This window comes from Diaporthe batatas, assembly GCF_019321695.1.
Source record: "Diaporthe batatas strain CRI 302-4 chromosome Unknown Contig00002, whole genome shotgun sequence".
Classification (NCBI taxonomy): Eukaryota; Fungi; Ascomycota; class Sordariomycetes; order Diaporthales; family Diaporthaceae; genus Diaporthe; species Diaporthe batatas.
The window spans coordinates 3,064,681-3,089,533 of NW_025408549.1; the positions used below are offsets into that span (position 1 = coordinate 3,064,681).

General features: G+C 48.8%; 7 protein-coding genes across 7 annotated transcripts; 6 read left to right on the forward strand and 1 right to left on the reverse strand.

The window, feature by feature from the left end:
• Nucleotides 1-512: 512 nt before the first annotated feature.
• Nucleotides 513-1,185, forward strand: KVR01_001148 (uncharacterized protein; the record flags this gene model as incomplete). Its single annotated transcript, XM_044788615.1, has 2 exons — nucleotides 513-1,083; nucleotides 1,139-1,185. The coding sequence occupies 2 exons, from the start codon at nucleotides 513-515 to the stop codon at nucleotides 1,183-1,185; spliced, it is 618 nt and encodes a 205-aa protein (XP_044649103.1).
• Nucleotides 1,186-7,100: 5,915 nt separating this feature from the next.
• KVR01_001509 (uncharacterized protein) lies at nucleotides 7,101-8,016 on the reverse strand. The gene has a single exon (XM_044789313.1). It carries the CDS (start codon nucleotides 7,529-7,531, stop codon nucleotides 7,166-7,168), a length of 366 nt encoding a protein of 121 aa, XP_044649464.1. The 5' UTR covers nucleotides 7,532-8,016; the 3' UTR covers nucleotides 7,101-7,165.
• A 496-nt stretch (nucleotides 8,017-8,512) lies between these two features.
• Nucleotides 8,513-11,583, forward strand: KVR01_001205 (uncharacterized protein). Its single transcript, XM_044792729.1, has 3 exons — nucleotides 8,513-8,924; nucleotides 9,150-10,899; nucleotides 10,995-11,583. The coding sequence occupies exons 1-3, from the start codon at nucleotides 8,890-8,892 to the stop codon at nucleotides 11,004-11,006; spliced, it is 1,797 nt and encodes a 598-aa protein (XP_044649160.1). The 5' UTR covers nucleotides 8,513-8,889; the 3' UTR covers nucleotides 11,007-11,583.
• A 2,275-nt stretch (nucleotides 11,584-13,858) lies between these two features.
• Nucleotides 13,859-14,909, forward strand: KVR01_001709 (RNA binding protein SNU13). The gene is made up of 3 exons (XM_044782324.1): nucleotides 13,859-14,218; nucleotides 14,283-14,396; nucleotides 14,472-14,909. Exons 1-3 carry the CDS (start codon nucleotides 13,961-13,963, stop codon nucleotides 14,682-14,684), a joined length of 585 nt encoding a protein of 194 aa, XP_044649664.1. The 5' UTR covers nucleotides 13,859-13,960; the 3' UTR covers nucleotides 14,685-14,909.
• A 460-nt stretch (nucleotides 14,910-15,369) lies between these two features.
• Nucleotides 15,370-18,886, forward strand: KVR01_001629 (uncharacterized protein). The gene is made up of 3 exons (XM_044787431.1): nucleotides 15,370-15,763; nucleotides 15,871-17,731; nucleotides 17,803-18,886. The coding sequence occupies exons 1-3, from the start codon at nucleotides 15,562-15,564 to the stop codon at nucleotides 18,710-18,712; spliced, it is 2,973 nt and encodes a 990-aa protein (XP_044649584.1). The 5' UTR covers nucleotides 15,370-15,561; the 3' UTR covers nucleotides 18,713-18,886.
• A 1,190-nt stretch (nucleotides 18,887-20,076) lies between these two features.
• KVR01_001390 (uncharacterized protein) lies at nucleotides 20,077-22,585 on the forward strand. The gene is made up of 3 exons (XM_044786833.1): nucleotides 20,077-20,792; nucleotides 20,905-21,662; nucleotides 21,719-22,585. The coding sequence occupies exons 1-3, from the start codon at nucleotides 20,781-20,783 to the stop codon at nucleotides 21,951-21,953; spliced, it is 1,005 nt and encodes a 334-aa protein (XP_044649345.1). The 5' UTR covers nucleotides 20,077-20,780; the 3' UTR covers nucleotides 21,954-22,585.
• A 437-nt stretch (nucleotides 22,586-23,022) lies between these two features.
• On the forward strand, nucleotides 23,023-24,447 carry KVR01_001419 (uncharacterized protein). The gene is made up of 3 exons (XM_044786151.1): nucleotides 23,023-23,461; nucleotides 23,558-23,925; nucleotides 23,997-24,447. The coding sequence occupies exons 1-3, from the start codon at nucleotides 23,248-23,250 to the stop codon at nucleotides 24,072-24,074; spliced, it is 660 nt and encodes a 219-aa protein (XP_044649374.1). The 5' UTR covers nucleotides 23,023-23,247; the 3' UTR covers nucleotides 24,075-24,447.
• The last annotated feature ends 406 nt before the right edge of the window (nucleotides 24,448-24,853 follow it).

The following is a 24,853-nucleotide window of genomic DNA, read 5'->3' on the forward strand; positions in this document are numbered from 1 at the left end:
AGGACGACCAGGGTCGCCTGGTTGACGGCAACGGAAACATCCTTGCGGAACAGACTTTCCCATTGGAGATACTCACCCGGAGAATGCTTTCAAATACCGGCCGAGCAACGACTGATTCTACATTCATTGGTCAGCACACCCAGCAAGAGACCGCGGGCCAGGCAGTCCCAATGATGCTGGGTCAGCGCCCGACCGCAGCTCAGGCCCAGGGTGGTTTGTGGTTTCTTTTTTAATCCGCATACATGTAAAATGTACGTGGCGCCTTCATACAGTGGTAAAACGCTCAAGACCCAGCCTTTGAAGAAACACAGGCCAATAACAGTGGAAAGAGAATACAGTACGTGGGCACGTGGCTGAGCCTCGTACCGCACAGACAAGGCTGGAAGGCATCGCTCCCGACGGCGCCACTCACTAGAATCATCGACACAAGTAGCCCAAGGGCAAATCTGCCACGATACTAGAGTCAAAGCCGGCAAAGCAGTCATGCGGCGAGACTAAAATAGTCTCTCAAAATGGCCCCTACGGCTCAGGCCCAAACACTGGGTCCCCTCCCACAGGGTGCAGTGGTGCGGTATTCATACGGGGATGGCTACCTTCGAACCGCGGCCGTCGTCGAACGAGAGCGTCTTCGACGACCGTTCAATCGCCTGAGACGGAACCAGCGGTCCCGAGAGTTTGCGGAGTCGATAGGCACGTCTACTGACTCGGACATACTGAGGGAGTCCCCTCCTATCCGAAGGATCTCTGGGGTCAACACGTCAGGTGAACTAGAGTTTTACCGTGACCACCGAGCAAACGCAGCCCTCATTGACAATATCGTCATGAACTTTGGGGGTGGGAGAACAGAAGTCATCCGAGACGTTCTCCTGGTGTTTGCCAGGGTGATTACACATTTGGATGCCCAGAGGGGCTTCCAGACGAACCCTGCTGTCATGGAGCCCGAGTTGAGACACATCGCACAAGGGGTTGTCGACCTCAGTCGACACAATTACTCAAGGATGTTCCTCAACATAACACACCGCACAGCATTCAACAGGTACATAGGCCCGATCATCCGGGCCTCAGTGTCCAGGCTTTGGGGAGGTGCATGGCAAGAGCGGTTCAGAAACATGGTACGCGACATGATAGCCCCGGTAAGCCGGGAGCACCTTCGGCGGCGAGACCAGAATGGAGAGGTTCGCGTAGACGAGGACGATGTGCCTCCTCCTGCAGCCCAGTCGCCTCCTCCTGCTGCTCAGCCTCCTCCCGCTGCTGCTGCTCAGCCTCCTCCCGCTGCAGCTCGGCCTCCTCCCACTGCTTTCAACCCCCTTATCCGACCACGCTCACCTTCACCGGACATACGTAACGTTCGTCGCCAGAGCTGGAGTGCCCAGTTTCCTCCCGCTGCAGCTCGGCCTCCTCCCACTGCTTTCAACCCCTTATCCGACCACGCTCACCTTCACCGGACATATATAACGTTTAAGACGGTCTTCACAACCTATAGTAAAAGAAGGCTCAAATTATCTATAAAGAATTATTAATTTAAAATTAAAGTTACTTAAGGAATAATATAAAAGAAGTAGTAAAGCTATAATCTTATATTATAAGAAGGAGGTATAAAAGTTATTTAAGTTAATAAAATAAGTATAATATATAAATTTATTAATTAATTTTATAAATAATTAATTTATAACTTTAATATTTTTTATTATTATTATATAATTATATTAATATTATATTTATTAATTTTTCTTTTTAAATAAACTTTTATTTATATATTTAATAAGTTAGTTTATATATATATATTTAATAAGTTAGTTTATATATTTAATATTTTCTTTTATTTATTTAATATTTACTTTTCTTAATAACTTTTTATATTTATAAATACTTTTAAATTAATATTAAGAAACTTTATAAAATAATTTTCTTTTAATTTTTAATATTTAAAGTATAAATTTTTTATAACTTTTATTTTTACTTTTAATACTTTTTAATTTATATATATTTAAATACTAATTAAGTATTTAAATATTAATTAAATATTAGAAAGTTAAAAGTTAAAAAATTAAAAGGTTAGAAAAATATTAAAGAATTAAAAGAATATAATTTTTATTTTTATTTTTACTTTTAACTCTCTAATATTTAATTAATATTTAAATACTTAGTTAATATTTAAATATATATAAGTTAGAAAGTTTAGAAAATATATTAAAAGGTAAAAGTAAAAAGTTTTAAAAAAAGTATTAAAAAGTTTAAAAAAAGTTTATATTTAAAATATTAAAAATTTAAAGAATTTTAATTAAATATATAATTTTATATAAACTTCATATATAAAAATAAATATTAAATATATTAATAAAAAATATTAAGTATATAAATTAATTTATTAAATATATAAATATTAATTTAATTATATATTTAATTTAAAATATATTAAAATTTATAAAATCTTTAAATTTATAAGAATAGTAAGCTATAGTGAATTAGCTACTATAAGTAAGTAAGTAAGATTAGTGGGTCCGTGCCTACGCACGGACCACCTAGCTTAGTTAGTAAAGTCTAGCCAACCTAATTAGGCGCTTCGCCGCCTAGCTAGGCAAACCTTCTAACTAACATTAATACACACTACTTCATTTAACTACTTATATATAAGCTAAGCTAACCGATATATAGGAATAGTAGGCTGCAGTGAATTAGCTACTATAAGTAAGTAAGTAAGATTAGTAGGTTTATACTTATATATAAACCACCTAGCTTAGTTAGTAAGGTTTAGCTAACTTAACTAAGTATTTTACTACTTAGTTAAATAGACTTTCTAATTAATATTAATATATATTACTTTATTTAACTACTTATATATAAGTTAAATTAACTAATATTAATTAATTATTAATTAACTTTTAATAATAAAATATTTATTAAATAGTTACTTATTTATTATAATTATTATAGAATTAATAATATTAATTTTAATTTATTATTTAAAATTATAATAGTTATAAATAGCTAACTATATTAATATTTATAAGGATAATTAATATTAATTTTAATTTATTAATTAAACTATAAATAATTATAATAATAATAATAGTAATAGTTAGTGTTAATTTTAATTTATTAATTAGATTTATTAAAAGCGTTATATATATCTATTATACTTTAAGAAAAAGTTAGTAATCTTTAAAGACTTAAAATTTAACTTTTTTCTCTTATTAATAACCTTTTTTTAATTATAAGTAACACTTTAAATTAGGTATAGTAATCTTTAAAGACTTAAAATTTATAAACTTCTTTTAAAAATAACGATAATAAGTAGAACCTCTTTACTAAGTAAGTTCTATAAAAAACTCTTTTTTTTATAATAACTTTCTCTTATAACTAATAATTTAAGCCTAATTACTAACTTATTAATTACTCTTACTAACCTTTTAAATACTTTTTAAAAGAACTTTAAAAAGTAATAGTTTTATAAGTTAAGTGACTAGCTATATAAATAGAGTAGGAGTGTGTTTATTAAATAAGGATTATATTTAATATACTAATCTAATTAACTAACTAACTAACTAATTAATTAACTAACTAACTAATTAATTAAATAACTTTTTATTTAAATAATTATATAAATAGTAATTTATATTAGAAGTAAGTTTTACTTTTTAATAGTTACTAGCTAACTATTAGTTAGATAGTTTAATTAATTATATAAATAAAAGATAGGTAAAAGAAAGAGATTATTAAAAGGATTAATTAGACTAATTAAAGGTTATAAATTAACTAATAATTAGTTATAGTTAGTAACTAACTAATAGATAGCTTAGTAAATAATTAATAATTAAGTAAGTAATTAGGTAACTAGGTAACTTAAAAATATTAATTTAAAGTATTAATTATAGAAGAAAAGAAACTATTAAAAGAGATTAACTAGTTAAATATAGTTATAATTAGTAACTACTTAATAAATAGCCTAATAAGTAATTAATAATTTAAACTTAATTTCACTTATTAAAATAATTTAAATTTAAATAATTTAAGTAATTTATAAAATATTAATTTAAAGTATTTTTAAACTATTTAAATTAAATAAATTATAATTATATATTTAGTAATAATTTTAAATAATTAAAGTAATTTAGTTAGAAACTACTTTATTAGTAAATAGAGCTCTTTAATTAGCTAGAAGGAAGATTTTAAAAGACTAAAAAGGTGCTAGTGTGGGAATAGTAGGTTATAGTAGATTAGCTACTATAAATAAGTAAGTAAGATTAGTAGGTTCGTACTTATATATAGACTACCTAACTTAGTTAATAAAGTTTAACTAACTTAATTAAGTGCTTTACTATTTAGTTAGGTAGACTTTTTAACTAATATTAATATATATTACTTTATTTAACTACTTATATATAAGTTAAACTAACTAATAAAATTTAAATTTAGAAAGTTTAATTTAATATTTATATTTATAAAAATAAAAGTATTTATAAAGTTTAAAAATTTAAATTAAATTATAAAATAATAAAATAGTTAAATAAAAATTAATTAAAAATTTATAATTATAAATCTTTTAACTTTATATTTTTTAAAAATAATATAATATATATTTTAAAAAGAATATATATTAATAAGAATATATATAAATTAATTTATTAACTTAACTTTAAATTTATTTAAAAATATTTAAAAGTTTTTTTATAAACTTTTTTAAAACTTATTAAAGTTATTCTTATAAATAAAACTTCTAAAATATATTCTAATAAAGTAAGTTATTACTTAGGTTTTATAGTATAAAGGTTTAAAGTTTATATTAAATAGAGTGGATTTAAAAAGTAGGGTTGCTTAAAGAAGAAAAGAAGAAAGAAAGGTTACCCTTTAGGCTTTAAGGCTAGAGGTAATAGTGTGGCAGCCTTATCGATAAGGGGACCTGTAGGGACCCCTACGGGGCCTACCTGCCACCCTTGACCCCTAGCCTTAACTTTAAGTTGATTGTTATGTTATTTTTGTTTGCTGTAACTATCATCACTATAGGGGTCCGAGCCGACACTCTAGTCGTTTGAAACACTCTAATTATCAGAGACACCCCAGTCGCCGGAAACGCCCCAGTCTCTAGAAACGCTCTAATCACAGTCCCAGCGCGCAGTTCTGTTATTTGATATCTGTCGATGAAGAGGTATAGCTAGTGATTGGGTTGTGATGGCTAGAATGGCTAGGCTGAAGAGGAATAATCTCATTGTCGCGGAAGGATCTTGTGAGTGGAAAGTTTGTATAGCTGTGTAGTGTTGTTAAGCATGAGGAGAGATATTAGGAGTAAAACTTTGTTTCTTGGGCTTAATGGGGGTGGTATTCTTATAATTTGGAGGGCGAAATTTCGGTGATGTTTAGATTAGGAACTTTAGAGTCTAATGGAAATGTGACATTAAGACGAACATGAAAGGGCTTGCTGAGCGTATTAAATACCTATGTAGGCGACACTTACATCTCGTGACATAAGCGCTTATAAATAGTTAAGCTTATTAGGTGGGTTTAAAAGTTAAGTTGACCCAACACTAATAAAATTGCGGCTAGATAGACTAGATGATATAGATTTATTTAGTATTTAGTTAGAACTAAATGTTAAAGAACTAATATGTCACAGAACTAACATGTCAACCTTATTTAAGTAGCTTATTGAACAATATCACGTGGTGCAACAGGCTATTAGAGGCTATTAAATAGCCCTAGATAGACGATTTTATGGGTGAAAAAACTTTAAGAATCAGGGCTATATCATTGGCTGAATGCCTACAGAAGGTAATAACTGCTCAAGCTTCTGTATTTTCATGAAAATTTATCGAGTCTCCCTTATAGGTTGGGCACCTTTGCCGAATGCTGCTTGTTGCCACTCAATGTAGTTTGCGACCTCGATCGGTACAAAAGTTGATGCCACCACTAGTTGACCTCATTTAAACAAAAGACGAGAAAAGAAAACTGGTTTCGCTTCTATCCTATATACGTCCGAGGATATACAAGGGGCCTTTATACGGTGGTAAGCGCTTAAGACCGGGGGAGCAAGGAAAAGAAAATAAATACTAGCTATGTTATCCTATGTTGGTAATTAGTAACTGATTTCACCTTCCTAAGGTTCTCTTTGGAGCAGTAAACATGACTAGTTCAAGTGCTTGAGGGCAGTTGGTAGACTTCTTCCTACTTCCACCTAGGTGCTGATTTTCGTAACTAGAAGAGAAGTAGCTAGCTATGGTGATCCCTCCTATTATTGTGACCTACAAATATGCACTTTTCAATGCAGTAGAATAAATTGCGGAGATACGAGTGAATGAATAACTTTGTGGCGCTAGACTGGTGTTTGTGGACAAGATGTTGGGCGCTCTATAAGTTTGGTTGAATTCCGCAGCATCGCTAAGATAAAGAACGCGTCCAGTTTCCGAAGCCTTTCGTCCTTGATCTAGGACGGGAGAGATAGCTTTATGTCGTTCCTACACACCTAGGAATTCGAGTTCGTGTATGTGGAACACCACGCTCGCAATTTTGCAGGTGTTACTGGATGTTCCGTGACAAGGTCAGATTTGTGGATTGCATAGGTAGTATTTAGTGGTGCCCAAGGTAATCCTGAGCATTCAAATGTTAGTGAGATAATATTCCTAGTAACATGTCACCGAAAACACAGTCCCAGATCTCGTATCGTACATTGGTTTGTGTCCAATTCCGGTGACTTGATGATGCAGCAGTCGTCCAAGTACCTAGGTATCTCGTGCCTCCCTGTTTCCCTCTCCGCCCACATGTCTTCTGTTTCGTCATTGCAAGTATTAGTCTTTCCAGCCCCATTATCCTCACCCACCAGGGAAAGAACGGGCCAAGAAGTAAACAAACCAGCCTTCACGTCGTGTCTACGGGCCTTATTAGGATTCCGCAGCACGCAGAAGCCTACTCTCCTTTTTCCTCCTCTTTGCTTCTCATCCCGACCAGCCCGCCCGCCCCCCGTTGCCATATACTTACGACAAATCATTTTTCTTTAACTCTAGATCTCAGATTATCAGAATCAATATGCCCACATTACTGCTCTCGAGGCGCGTAACCGCGAGCTTTCGCAGCGTTTAGAGGGCTATTGGAGAAACCCCTCCATGGAACTCACGCATGCTGACTAGGACAGGTGCCTTCTCTTGTCCGGGTAGGGAGAAGTGCACTTGTAGGCTCAGACCCGGGGTTGGGTGGTGTGGGACCGGATCAACAACTTGCGCCTCGACGTGGCGATCCGGCCGAGTAGCTCTTCAGAGTGAAACCAAGCAAGTTGACGACAACACCACGCGGCGACGCGAATACCACATGCCGATATCCCTCTTCCACCCTCCACTTCGCGTCCTCCTCGCTCGACCGCCTCAACCTCGCAAGTCTGTTCCTTCCACCCGGATGTATTCTGCCGTGTAAGTTTTGAAAATCTGCTCTTCTCGTAAACTCCTCTCTGATTAAACAGCAAACTGACCATCTCTTCAGTGAACCTGGCGCCTCGGGCGGAATACCCAGTGCTGGGACAGTCAACTCTCCAGTCTCGCGACGACATCTAGATCGCGTTCTGTCGAGAACTTGTGAGTTCAGTCCTCGATCCGCCCCCAGGAGACGCGAAGTTTTCTGCTGATATCTCGAGCCCAAAGGCTGGACACAAGGCGGAAGAGGACGCCGAGGGGGCCTGCAGACGCGTGAGGGCAAACTCGTGCGCACGCGAGCACGCACACACACTACAAACACACACACACAGGCACACGCACACGCACACACACACGCACACACACACACACACTATACACGCACTCACACTATACACATACACGCACAAGAAAGACAGAGAGCCAGCCACAACGAGACAAGGTGTGGAAGGAGGGATCTGGTACTGTGAAGGGAAATGGAGAACCGTCCCGGATGTAGAGGCGAACAGCGGAGTCGGAAGGGATAGAGGCCAGGGCGATGGGGCAAACGCGAAGAAGAAACTACCACTAGTCTTTGTAGAACAACATGTAATGCTTGATTCTCGATCCACATACAACTGGCGGTGCATATCATAGCAAAACAAATGCTCAACCCAAGATTGGATTGACCAAGAATCATGCAAAGCCTCCAGGCTGTCAGCAGAGTCAGTCTGCAGCATCGGAGAGATGCAAGCCAGGGCGAGGTGCCTTTGGCTAATGCACGGCAATGTCACGCACGCATCATGCCACGGTAGATGGGGGATGGCCAATGAGGGCATGGCGGACTGGCTGGACTGGCTGCAGGACGGCCTCGGGGACACCCGCCATGACAAGCTCGATTCAGCATCCGAAGTACTGCTGTGCTGGCTACCTGAGCACAGGGCCGGTAGTTGCCCCGAGTAACATGCCACGAGTCTGCCGAGGTGTGCTGAAGTCTGGTGGACTTGTACTGTGTAGTGCCCTATCCTAGGTACCTAAGTATCTAGCTAGCTGGGCGTTGTAGTGTCATCACTCATTTCCCCAGCAAGAGGCGCTAGAAGGATGGGTGGCTCTTGGTGGCCCACTTTAGCCCACCCCCTGCAGCTTGCAACCTGGCCAACGGGTGGCCCCAGTGCCGATGGGGAAATTTCACAAAATTTGTCAACAAGGTTTGGATGTGCTGCTTGTCCCTCTGGACTGGGCCCAGTGCCAGTGGTGCCCGGGGCTCTACCGAATCGCCGACGACACGACAAGGGCCAGCCCAGCTAAGGCGGGATCCGCGAGAGGGCCGCCAGAGCCAGGGCAGCAGCAGTCTCGATCTGGCTGCAGCTGCAATCTGGTCTCGCCGTGTTTGTCGAGGGTGCAAATTATCCTGTCCCATCCAAGACTTTGGATCTGGTCTTGTCCTCCTCCCCCCTACCCGTACTTGGTCCGTACTTGCACGCATCATCCTTAGACGGCCGCACAACTTGCCAACATGTCGCAGAGATACTCACTCCGCCAGACGCCTCGGTAAGTCCGTTGCTGTTGTTTTGTTGTCTTCTCTTTCTTTGCTTGCCAATCAGACATCGGGCGCATTCCCAACCCTTGCCTCGGCGCCCAGGATGGGATTATCCACCCAGAATTGGCAATTGCACTGCCCAACATGGCATTCTGCATTCCAGCGCATTGGGAACACGCGAGCATGCTGTCGCCAACCGAGTTGACATGATGCTGACCGTGATTGCTCCCTCACAGGAAGAAGGAGCCTTTCGACGGCATGGTCGAGACCCCTGGTCGCCGCGTATCCAGCAGACGCAAGACCCCTCTCCTTGACACGTCCGATGCCGACGGCGACTCGAGCTCTGCCGCCGAGACCACCTCCCTGCGCACGCGATCCCTGCGCAAGCGCGGCGTGCCCAAGTTCACCGAGCACTTGGACGACGACAACCTGCCAACGTCGAGTGTGCTGCTGGACGCCACCACCCTGCCCCGGTCCGTCGTGGACGACAGGCGTGACGTTGACGAGGACGTGAAGCCCAAGATCGCGCCCAATGGCCACGCCGAGACCGTCAATGGCAAGGTCAACGGCAAGGCCAACGGCGCCAACGGCCATGCTGATGGCGCCAATGGCAAGGTGGTGGCCGAGGACAAGGTCGTGGACGGCTGGAAGCCCGGCATGGACCCCAAGATCGACTACTCGGGCACCCTCGAGTTCGGCGGCTCCCTGGGCGTGTCGGCCATGATGATCGGCTTCCCCCTCCTCATGTGGTACATGTGGATCGGCGCCACGTACTACGACGGCAAGTTCCCCACGCGCGCAGAGGGCCAGGGCTGGGCCGACTTCTTCTCGCACCTCGGCCACCTCGTCTACACCGGCGCCTACCCCCACGCGAGGGCCTGGGCCACCTACTGGATCTTTGGCGCCTTCGAGGTCGTCCTCTACTTCGTCGCGCCCGGCGTCTACGCCTACGGGAAGCCCCTGCCCCACGAGGGCGGCAAGCAGCTCAAGTACTACTGCTCCGGCTTCGTCTCGCTCTACATCACCCTGGCCGTCGCCGCCGTCCTGCACGTCACCGGCACCTACAGGCTCTCCGCCATCATCGACGAGTTCGGCCCGCTGCTGTCCGTCTCCATCCTGTCGGGCTACCTCGTCGCCATCGTCGCCTACGTCTCCGCCATCGCCCGCGGCGCCCAGCACCGCATGACCGGCTACCCCATCTACGACTTCTTCATGGGCGCCGAGCTCAACCCGCGCATGTTCGGCATCCTCGACTTCAAGATGTTCTTCGAGGTCCGCCTGCCCTGGTACATCCTGCTGCTGCTGAGCGTCAGCAACGCCGTGCGCCAGTACGAGCGCTACGGCTACGTCTCGGGCGAGGTCATGTTCCTCGTCATGGCCCACTGGCTCTACGCCAACGCCTGCAGCAAGGGCGAGGAGCTCATCGTCACCACCTGGGACATGTACTACGAGAAGTGGGGCTTCATGCTCATCTTCTGGAACATGTCCGGCGTGCCCCTCTCCTACTGCCACTGCATCATCTACCTCGCCAACCACCACCCGGACGAGTACCGCTGGAACCGCGCCCTCCTCGCCGGCCTCTTCGCCTCCTACCTCTTCGTCTACTGGGTCTGGGACAGCTGCAACGGCCAGAAGAACAGCTTCCGCTCCATGGAGAGGGGCACCTACACCAAGCGCAACACCTTCCCCCAGGTCCCCTGGCAGTCCATCAAGAACCCGCGCAAGATCCCCACCGCGACCGGCGACTCCCTCTTCGTCGACGGCTGGTACGGCAAGGCCCGCAAGGTGCACTACACGTGCGACGCCTTCTTCGCCATCTGCTGGGGCCTCATCACCGGCTTCAGGAGCCCCTTCCCCTGGTTCTACCCCTTCTTCTTCTGCTGCATGATCGCCCACCGCGCCATGAGGGACATCGAGAGGTGCAGGGAGAAGTACGGCGACGCGTGGAAGGAGTACGAGAGGCAGGTGCCCTACCTGTTCATCCCCGTGAGTCCCCCCTTACATCCAACCCACTCATCATCCTTCTAGATTTGAAATTTCCGGCTGTGAGTTGCTTGCTAACGTGCATCTGCTACATACAGTACGTCATCTAGACGCCGTCAAGTTATGGTGTATGTTGTGTTGTGTTGTCTGTCTATGCGTAACAAGGCAGCCAGCAAGCCGGCCCTGGCGTGATCCCGTTGCACATGTTCGTTTCGACCTGTACATATAGTTCCGGAATTCAGTACTCGTCTTTTTTAATTATTGCATAAGGCAAAAGAGCTTCGGGTCGCGAGGGGGAGAAAAAAAGGGCGGCAGACATTCTTGGGGGAAAAGCAGGTTGGGCTTGAAACTTTGTGTTGCGTGCGGCGCTTTTCAATGGGGGGACGGATGGTATCTTCGGGGGACAGGCAGGATAAAGCAGCACATATATATATATATATATATATGCATGTGGTTGGTCTGTACTGGTGTCCCCTATACATACATCCATCCTGGTGGGACGCCGCCGGCGGCTGCAGTTGCGACGATCAGGGGCCCCGGGTCATCTTTATCTTGATGTCCTGGCTGGCACTGCCGTATATAATGAGTGTATAACTTATGCGTTGTGCGAGTCTCTTATGTGGTAGCAAACTGAACAGCAAATGGGATGACGATGCTTTGCCTCCCGTCATCCTCATCAGTCTTTGAGTCCTTGAATGAATGGCCCTCGAGTCTGAACAGCGCAGTCAGTCCGCGCTTTTACATGTGTTTTTTCCCAACCGCTGAAGCTGAGACAACCTTCACAGCATGGGGAAGCAGCATCCCAATGCAACCGAGGTCTTCTTCAGATAGGGGAGGGCAAATTGGGCCGCTGCTTGGCTTGCGGTGGAGGGAAGCACCGGGCATTGTAGTCGGAGATATGTGCTGGCTCACCCACTCTGCGGGATGGGAGTTGAATCCATCCACTGGGGATGACAACGGCACCGGTCACGGGTAAAGGAGGTCACGAAAAGAAGCAAGAAGCTCAATGACTTGGAACTGTGGTACATTGGCTATCATTTCGCGCCTCTTCTAGGAGTGTCATCTGCTGGCTTGTACTTGGCCGTTCATCCTGACGAGTGGCGTGGTGGTGGTCGTGCGGAATCGAGATGTTCGATGGCGTGTGGTACATGGGTAGTTACACGTCGCTGCTTTCAGGCGGGAACAGGCGATGATAAGAGGGCAACCCGTGGCAGTTATGGAGGGGGAAGAGAACGCAAAAACATGTATGTCGTGCAGTTATTCGCATCGCGGAGTGGACATATCACAGGGGCGGGCAAGAAGGGTGCTGTGAAGGTACAATACAAACAAATGACGGAGTGATGCAGCCATATGAAACCATGTCGCAGGAAACCAAAAAAAGCAGCACTACTCCCAACCTAAACTACATTCTTCTGCCCCTCGTGCGTCTATGACTAGAACCCAATGCTCCGGAGTCATAGCCTAATGTGACAATGTGTACATGTGTAGTTCGATGGAATGATGTCCATACCATCCCATCATTTTCGTTCCGTTCGTTCCAATCCTCCCAGTCGTGACCTGGCCACATGCAAATGCTCAAGAAAGATTGAAGCTTTGAGTGATAGCAAGCTGGGCCCTTGTTGTTCTTGTTGTGCGCACGACCGCGATTTCGTCGATTGACGCTTCGGGAATGACGCCGCAAATCGTCTTGCCCACGCCTCCCAAAGCTGGCTCGCGGCCGAGTGTGTCAGCCATGCGATTAGCACGAGACGTTGATGGCAGCCTTGGAGTTCATGAGAAGGGCGACAATCAGTCCGTAAAGACCTGTGGAGGGCGTCAGCATGTTGCGAACAAGGCGAGCAGCTCTCGACAGGTGGGCAGGATTGTTTCTAAAAATAACTCACCCAAGACTTCAGCGAAAATGAGAATCAAAATCATGCCGACGAATAGCCTGGGCTGCTGGGCAGTACCGCGGACACCAGCGTCACCGACGATACCGATGGCGAAACCGGCAGCCATACCGGCCAGACCGACAGCGAGACCGGCACCGAGCTGGATGAAGCCGGTGAACAGGGCGTAGTCAGCCTGCTTGAGGCCGTCGGAGATCAGGACAGACACGACCAGACCGTAGATACCAATGATACCAGCCATAATGACGGGGACGATGTCTAGATGTGTGTGAGCATGGTGGATGGTTGACTCGAGCGTGGCCGAGGTGGTGGTGGTGGTGGTGGTGGTGACGTACTCTTCACGATGAGGTCGGGTCGCAGGACACCCATGGCCGAGATACCAACACCAGACTTGGCGGTACCGTATGATGCGCCAAGGCATGTGAAGACGATAGCAGATGTGCAGCCCATGGCGCCGAAGAAGGGCTAGAGATGGATTAGCATTGCGTATCGACGGTGTTGTGCTTGATGATGGGATCGGCTTCGGTGGAGCTCGGCAGGATGACGACGGTGAACACACGTGGTCGAGGGGGTACTAACCGCGTAGACGGGGCTGGAAATACCATGATTAGCTTATGGAACACGAGAGGGCACGCATTAAGATGGAAAGGCTGCTCGCCACGGATGTAGACATCCAGATCCGGAGCTTCAGCTCGCGAGATGACGGCTGGGGAGCTCAAGGGGAGGGCTCCCAGGAGTATCGAGGCAGTGCTTACCAGAGATCCGTAGACATGGTGGCGGTTGTGTGGAGGAAGGATGAAACAAAAGTTAAGAGAGTGTTGTGCAGGCGATTTGGGATCTGGACTGGAGTTGTGGCGATGGCAGCTCAAGGTCGTCGAAGTGGAGGCGGTAGCGTGGAGTGTGAAGCTTTGAGTAGTTGGACGGGCAGATGATGGTGACGGTTCGAGTTGCGTTGAGAGGTTGGCGAGGTGGTCCCAGGGCTCCCTCTGATTGGGCGAAGGTTTTGCTCACTCTGCAGCAGGCGGATCCAAACAGCACAGCACAGCACAAGCGCCCCCAGACCAGACCAAGTCGCCCACTGGACATAAGCAGCTCGTCCCAGAACAGCAGGCCGCGGCAGGCGAGCACAGACCGGCACACTTACTTACTTAATCATTCGAGCCGGCACCGCAGCGATGAAGTGGCCTATCAGCTTGCTTATCGGCAGACCCACTTGTCGTCTCTGGAGCCGTGGCCCAGAGCTTGAACTTTTTTTTTCTTCGAGCCGGCAAGCATCGAGTTCACGAGACGAACACCACACCACCCCCAATCTCTCCTCACCACCACAGGGCGATCTACGGAAAGGAACCCTGCCGATTCTCACAAATCCGACCAAAATGTCCAACCAGAACGAGTCCGCCGCCTGGCCCATCGCCGATGCCGCCCTGACCCAGGTACGACCAGCGCCGAACACCCATCTGCCCTCGCTGCAAAAAGTAGCTGACAAGAGACATGTAGGAAATCCTGGATCTGCTGCAGTCGAGCGCCCACTACAGGCAGCTCAAGAAGGGAGCCAACGAGGCGACCAAGGCCCTGAACCGTGGAACCGCCGAGATTGTCGTTCTCGCTGCTGTGAGTCAACCCGCGTGGATAATTTTCCCTTTCACCGCTGGGATGAAACGAAGGCTAATAGTTTTGCCCGTTCAGGACACCACTCCTCTTGCTATCCTCCTGCACATCCCCCTGCTGGCTGAGGACAAGAACACCCCCTACGTCTACGTCCCCAGCAAGGTTGCTCTGGGCCGCGCGTGCGGTGTCTCGAGGGCCGTCATCTCCGCCGCCATCACCTCCAACGAGTCTTCCGACCTGATGGGCCAGATCCGCGCGCTGAAGGACAAGGTCGAGAGGCTGGCCATCTAAGCAAGGTCTGGGTCTCCCTCCGACTGTGGCAGTCGCATATTGCCGTACCTTGGCTATGATGGCGATATAAGGTATCGTGCACGAGCATGATTCGGGAATTGTGAACCTAGTTGGATCAGGGCTGTCTCTCTTCGAGAGTATTTGCAACGACAGCAGAAATGTGATCAAGCATATAGTTCGAAAAGACCGGACAGTTCAAGACAATTAAATTTGGACATTGCACTGAAGTATTATTCCAAGGTTGGCTGCGTGACATGGTATAGGTACACCGGGACTACGAGATCGAAGCTACTTGGATACCTAGGTACTTATAACTACCCAGGTGGTTATCGGTTGTCATGCGACCCATTCTACGTACCTAGGAAAGTGGTGGCTCTTGATTGTGCGGTCGGAACAGGTGCGACCTCAGGAGTCCTGTCACGAAAGTGGCCCTTTTCTTGGCCATGACTGTGTGCAGCGCAAATAAACGGACCAAATGCCCAGGTAGTTTGGAGGATGCCAAAGTCCATTATTGACGGTGCCTGGGTTATCGTCTAATGGGTTTAGCTCGAGATTTGGAGATGCTAATCTCAGACATACGTCATGCTACAGCTGCATGTGTGCAGCGAATTGTAGCTGAATGATGCTCCAGCTAGGTGGTTCGCCTGTCCGCATGCGCTCTCGAGTGCAAGTGCCCCGCCAACGCGACCTCGACATCATCCATCGGCCGAGTCTGAGACGGGTCTTTTGACCTGGGACCATGGCACTCCCGCACCCTAAACTATACACCATGACGGTACTCCTCCGTTTATAGCTATGATCCCGCCCAGGAACGCCAACGGCCCCCAAACAACTCGTCTTTTGCGTGCCTGAATCTTGTTCGCGACAACGCCGAAAGATGCCATCCCTCGCACGCAAGGTTGTCATTGCTGCCGCAGTGGACGGCCTCCTGATTCAGCCTCTGGCGACCAAGAAAGAACACAAGCCTTCACCTCCGGTCAGGCTGCGCTATGGAGACGCTGCTATTTCATTCGTTTCCCGAGACGGGCTGCCAGACCTGTCTAAGCCCAACTCCTCGTTCGAGGCCTTCGGAATTGTTGGTCAGTCTGCACCGGAGCGCTTGCATCTCGTCCCACCAGTCCCACAAGCTGTCACTCTCCTTATTTCTATGTCAAAGCACAAGTTAACCAACACCTCGCTGCAATAGGCCTGATCACGGTCTCCCGCTTCAGTTATCTCGTCTCCATTACCCGCCGCAAGCAGGTCGCCGTGATCCGCGGTCACCCGGTATACGTCATCACCGAGGTCGCCCTCACGCCATGCTCCTCCTACAACGATGCCAGTGAAGCCGTTGCAAAGACCGCCATACAACCACAACGTAAAGATGCTGGAGAATCGGCCGGGGATGACACAGACACTGAAGCTGAAGACGACACCGACATAGACACAGCTTCGATTAAGAGCGATGAGGTGCCTACCGACGACGAGCGTCCGGATACATCGGATGGGTCTAAGCCCTCGGCTACCAGCGTCGCGAAGGATGTCATGACCCGGCGTGGCAGCTATGGCCGTTTTGCTCAACGATGGTTCAGCAGCAGCGGCTGGACACTGGAGCAAAAGCGGAGCATGGGTCTCAGCCAGTCCGAAGAGAATGTTAGTAACGCCGTGGATAAGGCTGCCGATGGCAACCTGCCAGGAGACTCCAAGGCCCCTGCGGCTACCAAGGAGGATACTGCATCACCAGAGGCGGCTGGTGTTCCTGTGGAGGATGCAAAAGAAGAAAAGATGGCGCCACCAGCACTGCTACCGAAGCTACTGCGCACCACCCAGATACTTTTTGGCTCTTCCCAGAGCTACTTCTTCTCGTATGACTACGACATCACTAGGAGTTTGTCGAGGCAGCGCGAGGCTACGACGCAAGGCGACACGCCGCTTTACCGCAGGACGGATCCTATGTTCTTCTGGAACCAGAATGTTATACAACCTTTTATTGATGCAGGGATCGATGCGCTCGCATTGCCCCTGATGAAGGGTTTCGTGGGACAGAGAACGTTTACCGTGGACAGCCAACCGGAACAGCTAGATGAGTACAAGGGCTCTGTGGAGATGAATGACTTCGCTACCAATTGGTCAACACCGGGGTCGGACTCTGAGGCACCTCCTGCGTCGTCTCCAGGCGCAAAGACTGGGATCAAACCGAGAACGTCAGAGAAGCAATTCAACATCACCGTGATATCAAGACGATCAGTGAAGAGAGCCGGGCTGCGGTATCTAAGGCGCGGGATAGATGAGGAGGGATGGTGCGCAAACACGGTAGAGACCGAGCAGATCCTCTCGCCAGCTATCGTTGACCCGACCTCGAAGATATATTCCTTCTTGCAGGTTAGAGGCAGCATACCGGTCTTTTTCACACAGAGCCCCTACTCGCTGAAACCAAGCCCCGTCTTTCAGCATTCTGATGATTCCAATTTCCACGCGCTGAAGCAGCATTTCGATCGACTGCATCAACAGTATGGGTCTCTTCAGATCGCCAACCTCGTGGAGAAGCATGGCGTGGAAGCTCCGATCGGCCAGAAGTATCAACAAGGGATGGAACGGTATAATGAGAGCAGTTCCAAGGAGGATGCAGTACCATTCGAGTGGTTTGACTTCCACGATGCATGCAGGGGCATGAAGTTCGAGAACGTGCAAAAGCTCATCGATACACTTCAAGACCAGCTCGACGAGTTTGGGAGCACAGTTGAACAAGATGGTGACATCAAGACACGCCAGAAGGGCGTTATAAGGACTAACTGTATGGACTGCCTGGACCGAACAAATGTTTGCCAGAGTTCCTTCGCCAAGTACATGCTGGATGCCCAACTCAAGGAGCAAGGCTATGACATGACTGCTCAGGTGGACCAGGTGAATTCTTGGTTCAACACATTGTGGGCGGACAACGGGGACGCCATCTCGAAACAATACGCCTCGACCGCGGCTATGAAGGGCGACTACACACGCACGAAAAAGAGGAACTACCGTGGTGCTCTGGCGGATGCTGGGTTGGGACTGACACGGTTCTTCAATGGGTAAGTCCGATTCCCTTCATGGATGAGCTGGAAGGCAATGCCTTGAGTCAACAAGGTGCTAACAGGCGCAGCATGGTCAACGACTTCTTTCTGCAAGCAACTATCGACTTCCTCCTCGGAAACGTCACATCCCTCGTGTTTGATGAGTTCGAAGACAACATGATGACAAAAGACCCGGCAGTCTCGATTCAGAAAATGCGAGATCAGGCCATCGAACTCTGTCAGAAGCGAGTTGTTGAGGACGCCAAAGAAGAATTCATCGGCGGCTGGACATTCCTCAGCCCTGCAGTCACGAATAGTATCATGGGCACACCTCTCCAAGAGGTTGTCCTCCTCTTGACCGACACTGCGGTTTACCTGTGCCGCTTTGACTGGAATCTTGACAAGGTATCGTCTTTCGACCGGGTCGATTTGGCACATGTGCAAACTATCCAGTCCGGGACATATGTTACCTCGACATCATCTGCGACTCAAACCGACGAGTCAAAGAACATCGGCCTGGTAATTGTGTACAAGCCAGGCTCGAACGACTACCGCCGGGTCAACACGCGATCTCTGTCCAGTACCAAGCCCAACGGGCAGGATTCTGTTCCTGACGAGGCTCAGGAGGCCAAGGCCAAAGACACATCCGGCTCATCGCCAGTCCAGTCCAGGCTGACAGGCCTCCTGGGCCGCAAGGGCGGTGCGGCCCCACCAGAGACGAAGAAGATCGTCCTCAAGGCCCCGTATACCAACTCATCCCTCGCCGACCGCGGCGGCAAGGCCAACGCCTCGCGCATGACGGAGAAACAGCTTGTGTCAGCCGTGGCCCACGAGATAGAGCGGTTGGCCTTCCTGAACCAGCCCGTTTCCGGGACCGCGGAGGCGAAGAGGGGGAGCATCATCGAGGAGGCAGATATCGTGAGCCTGGCGGAGGCAAAGAAGAACGTGGGTATCCTTGAGACGCTGGGATACAACCTCAAGAGGCTGGTCTGGGCCTAGAGGAGTATGGATCAGGTGGGGGTTTGCGGTTTGGACTGGGACACCACATCTTGCACACATTGTCTGGCGTATCATGCAGGGAATTGCTGATTTATAAATATAATAGGAGAGACCGTGTTTGTTAGAAACTAGATCATTTGCCCAGTTTATGCCGAGTTCAATATTGCATTCAAATAATCTAATAAATGCTTGATGCGCTCATGGATGTCCAGCAGCTAGCTTTATAAGGCCGGGAGCTATCTGCGAAAAAAACACCAATTGAGAGAGAGGATTACCTGCATCCATATGTTATGTTCTTGTCTTTTCCATGGCCTATCAATAAGTTTCTACCATGGCGACTAAGCATCTTGCATTCCCGTGTGCTTCTATTATGTGGTTCAGATCCTGCTGGATGAAGGTGGACGATCTAGGCACCCAGCCTAGCTGCTAAGGATGCTATTCCCTTTGTTTTTTGATAGGTTGTATGGCTTGCTGTATGTCTTTGTTGAAAATGGCTCACAGCTGAATTCTTGCCTATTCTGGCCGATGTGCCAGTGGAGCTGCATATTCTCCTCCCTTGACAACTTGGCTAGAATGTGAGGCTGTCTCTCACACTCCCAAATTCTGAATCAGATGAGGCTCTCTCCTACCTACTATAATCATAGCCAGACAAAGGGCTCATTCAGGTCAGGTAGTGCTTATATATGAAGTAAGTTTATGCCCTTGTGGCAGACTGGTCTACAGTGATATGTATAATGTGGAAGCGGCTGGAGACTCGGCATCGGGCCAGATATTGTCTCAAATCCGGGGAAGCCGGGAGTGCAGATCTCGAGGTGCAAGACTGCCCTGTTTGCTGATTAGCAATGCCAAGGGTGAGCGGGGGATAGGAAACCAAGATTAAGAGTGAGATGATCTCAGATTCCAGAAGGACGGTCTTGGATATGTGCTGTTGGCTGTGAGCTCTAACACGTGTAGACCTGGTCTTGGTCGTGTGATAGGTGAATGATCATGTACTGGGCCATGTGGGCTACAATAGCCCAGTTACAAGACGGGCTGAGGCTGCTCTGTGACATTGTCATCTCACCGACGGCCCGACAGGGGTTGTCGGCTACCCAATACGCTAATAGATAGGGCCAGGAGGCCAGAGCCGAGGGCCATGATTGCAACACTGATTGCCGGAGCTGCCTCGACCCATGCATGGATAGCTGCTCTAGCAGGCATCCCGGTGTTTACTGTGTACCTGGAACGCCTGGTACCCAGGTAGGCTGGCTTACTATTACCGGGAAGAGCAGAGCCTGCCCAGCCTGCCAGCCTGCACGATATTGCTCCTGGTTCGTCATGTTTCTATTGCGACAATAAACACCGTGTGGAACCATCTCTTCCTTGTGCCTCCTCTCAGCTCTGTGACACTGCAGATCGATTGGAATCTGATCTGACATGTCCACCTGCACAGGCACCTGCAGCTTCACCACGTCCCCTCCCCCAAGCTAAAAAGGGGCCATCTTTCTGTCCTCTGCCCCAGCTTGCCAGCCGGCTTGTGGGGTTCCCCAAGTTTGTGCTCTGCTCTGCTGTGTATTGCCATCGCCCATCCCTTTGACGTCAGGCTTTTTTTTCCCACCCACGACGCCTGGACTATCCACCCATCCATCTTCTAGCCACGCGACCTAGAGCCACCCAAGCTCAACAGTCACGAAACTCCAACCAGCTTGCACGACGACTCAACGGTGCTCCAACATACCCATTGGCAGCACAAGGCTCCAATTGCGCATGCAGAGTTCCATCCACCTAATGAAAGCCTGCGAAACACCTCTTGACCACCCCGACCATGTCGAGCGCCCTGCAGCCTTGTCTCTAGGAGATCACCCCTAATACACCCTCACCCTCGCTGTGGTCGACTCTCACGACCGTGCCAATCACTTCAGCCTTCCCAGGTCTTTCACACACAGTTCATTGGGATGCTGTCACAGCCGACCGAGCCAGTATCCCCAACGATATCTCTAGTTGACGTTGCCTCCTCTGAGTACCGCCACTCCTTGCGCGTCACCTCCTTTTACAACCCTATTAAGCCTCATCTCTACCCCGCCTCTTCATGATGGCTGCTGTACGTTCTGCCCCGCTCTGCCCCCCGTGACGCGTCTCGATCTACGGTCTGTCGCGAAACCCGAAACCACAAAACCATCATTGCGCTTCGGCAAGCTAATCCAACTATGTAGTCCCCGAGCGACATTCCGAACTCCCCTCCGGAGCCTCCCCTGCCTCCGGGGCCGACGGACCACCTCCGCCTCTTTATCAGTCAACCCGTGGTCGCTGCGTTCTGCGCTGGTGGTGTTGCTGGTGCAGTGTCCCGCACTGTCGTCTCCCCGCTGGAGAGACTCAAGATCCTGTTCCAAATACAGTCTGCCGGTCGCGAGGAGTACAAGCTGTCAGTAGGCAAGGCCCTCAAGAAAATGTGGCAAGAAGAGGGATGGAGGGGTTTTATGCGCGGAAACGGCACAAATTGCATCCGGATTGTGCCATACTCTGCCGTCCAGTTTGGCAGCTACAACTTCTACAAGCGCAACTTCTTCGAGGCTTACCCCGGCGCCGACCTGTCGCCCTTCATGCGCCTCACTTGTGGTGGAATTGCCGGTGTGACTTCAGTCACCTTCACCTACCCACTTGATATTGTGCGCACGAGGCTGTCTATCCAGTCTGCGAGCTTTGCCGCCCTGGGCGAGAAGCCCAAGGCACTGCCAGGAATGTGGGCAACCTTGTTGAGCATGTACAAGAACGAGGGTGGGCTTCTGGCTCTCTACAGAGGCATTGTCCCAACTGTGGCAGGCGTCGCTCCTTATGTCGGGCTTAACTTTATGGTGTACGAGCATGTGCGCAAGTACCTGACACCAGAGGGCGACAAGAACCCCAGTGCGTGGCGAAAACTGCTTGCTGGTGCGGTGTCCGGGGCTGTGGCCCAGACCTGCACATATCCTTTGTAAGTGCAATATCCACCGACTTGACAAGTTAGCCAGGGCTGACTCTGGGACGCAGTGATGTCTTGCGCCGAAGGTTTCAAATCAACACCATGGAGGGCTTGGGATACAAGTACAAGTCCATTGGCGACGCCATGACGAAGATCATTGCCCAGGAGGGAGTCAAGGGACTCTACAAGGGCATAGTACCCAACTTGTTGAAGGTTGCTCCTAGCATGGCATCCTCCTGGCTCAGCTTCGAGATGACGAGAGATTTCCTCGTGACCCTTGGCCCCAAGGAGCAGACTCTATGAGCGAATCAAAGCGGAAGACCGTCCCGGCAGGTCTACATCAGAGCTCCACAACATCTACCGTGGAGCTGCGCATTGCACAAGACCGTCCCCCATGCCCCGACGATAGACGGATAACAACATGACGATTAGTGGACGAGTGGCCGTTGCACCGAGCACATGCTGCATCCTGCCTTTCAGAGGCACTCATCCATGACCAAAGACAAAAGCCATCAGGTGACGGTTGACTGATGGCACTTTTTACAACCTTTAGAGCATGCTGCAGACGTTCGGAGATGTTGATACCGGGGACTTGTGGGCTGGCCGGACCCAACACTTGTGTGTCGGGCCGCAAGACGAAAGGGGACGCCCAATGGGATTTTAGACTCTAGAGAGCAGCACATCATGCATCCCCCAACTGTAAATGTACCAACATGAGGTATTCATCATGCTCTCTCCCCTTGAGGGCTTGATTTGGCAAGGTGGAAGCATGACAGGAAAGGGGCAGGACAGGAGTAATATGGCATCACAAAAGTTGTCTTTCCTGAGACGATCATGGGTTTGTAAGTTGTTGTACATAGACTCAGGCTTCAGTGAGTTTCTGGAGATCGGGCTTGGTTGCCAGTGCTAATACAAACTGGCTTCTAAACATGGCATTCCTTTAAGTGCAGGTTCAGTGAGTGACTCTTGGTGTGGTCTAATGCAGGCAGGTGAGTGCAGTTGTGCTCGGGTCCTTTCGAGTCTGATAGATATTGAATGAACTATGGGAGTGTGACAGCACTTGATTTTTAAGTATTAGCTGGAACGAAAGTTTGGTGTGAAGTTGGGCACAAGATTGTGAATACTGTGTATGCAGAGCAGTCCATGGATGCCAGGCAAATTACCCATGCCGTTCAATCAACTCGGACTGCTGAACTGGGGGGGCTTGAACCTGGAGCAGGAGCTAGAGCTGGAACTGGGATCCCGGCCATTCGCAGCCAGCTGCCGCCTCTCGAGCCGCCAGCTGCCTGCCACCTGGCGCCAGCTGGGGGGACCACCCGCAATCCAGCCAATCAGCTGTGACCCACATCCACGCAGCAGCATCCATCTCTCAATTTCTCAAGGCGAACTTTTCCAGCCCGCCTTCCCTCCTGCCGACCAACCCAGCAGGAACTAATCCCCCCATCGACTCTTCAGATCATCAACATCTCGAGTCAACAGTCAAGATGGGTACGTGAGACTAAACATCTCTTAAGCCTTTGTATGCAAGTGGACGATCGGAAACGGTCTCTGCGATTACGATGGCGCTGCCAATTCTCCTCCGGGCGAGGAGTTTTGGATGGAGCGAGGCAGAGGTTGTGACAGACCTCCGCCTTGCGAGTGCTGCCGCACACATCTGAGCATACATGAGCCAAAGGCTGACGAGGAAACTTTTTGTCTCTTTGTAGGTATCGATCTCGACCGCCACCACGTGCGCAACACCCACCGCAAGGCGCCCAAGAGCGACAATGCGTACCTCAAGCTCCTGGTGAAGCTGTACCGCTTCCTGGCTCGTAAGTTTTCAGCGCCCCCCCCCCCACCACCACAACCAGATCCATCGCGGAGCCTGCAGTCGGTCTGTTTGCTAACCATATGCCAAACACCAACAGGTCGTACCGACTCTGCCTTCAACAAGGTTGTCCTGCGCCGCCTGTTTACCTCGCGCATCAACCGCCCCCCCGTCTCCCTGTCTCGTGTCAAGGCCAACCTGAAGAACGGCAACGAGAAGAAGACCATCGTTGTTGTCGGCACCATCACCGACGACAACCGCCTGCTCGAGGTCCCCAAGGTCCAGATCGCCGCCCTGCGCTTCACCGCCACCGCCCGCGCGCGCATCCTGGCCGCCGGCGGCAGCGCCCTGACCCTCGACCAGCTCGCCCTGGAGAAGCCCACCGGTGCCAACACCCTGCTCCTGCGCGGCCCCAAGAACAGCCGTGAGGCCGTCAAGCACTTCGGCTTCGGTCCCCACAAGAACAAGGTACGATTCCACCGGCCAAGAAGAAAAGAAGACGGCGACGAGTGCTGGACAGAGCTAACAATTCCCCACAGAAGCCCCACGTCCTCTCCAAGGGCCGCAAGTTCGAGCGTGCCCGTGGTCGCAGACGCTCGCGCGGTTTCAAGGTGTAAAGGATTTCCTTCTCTTTGCACTTTTTCTCTGGGATCTTGTGTCATGGGGGTGCTGGTCCTTACTGCTTGGATGGCACGCCTGGGATGGTTACTGCTACGGCTTCATCGCGGCGGCGTTTCTCCGCCGCTTTCATGGTTTCACGAGGGCGTTGTGTCTGGCGCGGAGTGGAATGGTATTACCACAAAAAAAGCTATGATGACTTGAATTTGAGAGCCAACTTTGGGTCGATTCCTACTACGACAACTCTGCGCCAGGTGGCGGTGCCAGACGTGAGATGTGATGTGTGGGCCACTTGCGAGGAGGCAACTTGCCCGTCGGAGAATTGTTCCATATCGTCAAGCCCGAGGAATGCAAATCCTGGAAGCAAATCAACCTGTAAAGCTCCTACTACTCGTGACATGATCTTGGAAATATTCGCTTGTGCACTCATAGTTCCACGCTTTCGCTCTTCCATGCAGTGGACACCGGGCTATGTCGAATTTGAAGGTTCTCATTGACTCCATGCCAACGAATGTAATATCTTGCGATCCTAGTGTCAAGATTGTACAATACGCCAGTGCATCACTCAACCGCGCGTCAGGTCAGGTAATTGATATCGCTGCCGCCTCTGCAGAATGCGGCCAGCATTTGGCAGTTGCAGTCAAACGATTAATAATGAGGCCGGATTCAAGAGGTTCTTCGGACTATCAAGTGTACTTGCTGGATGGAGTTGATGCTTGATCCACGCAAGTGTGCTCCGACTTCCTCACATCAATTGATGCCAAAGCAAACGAACCAA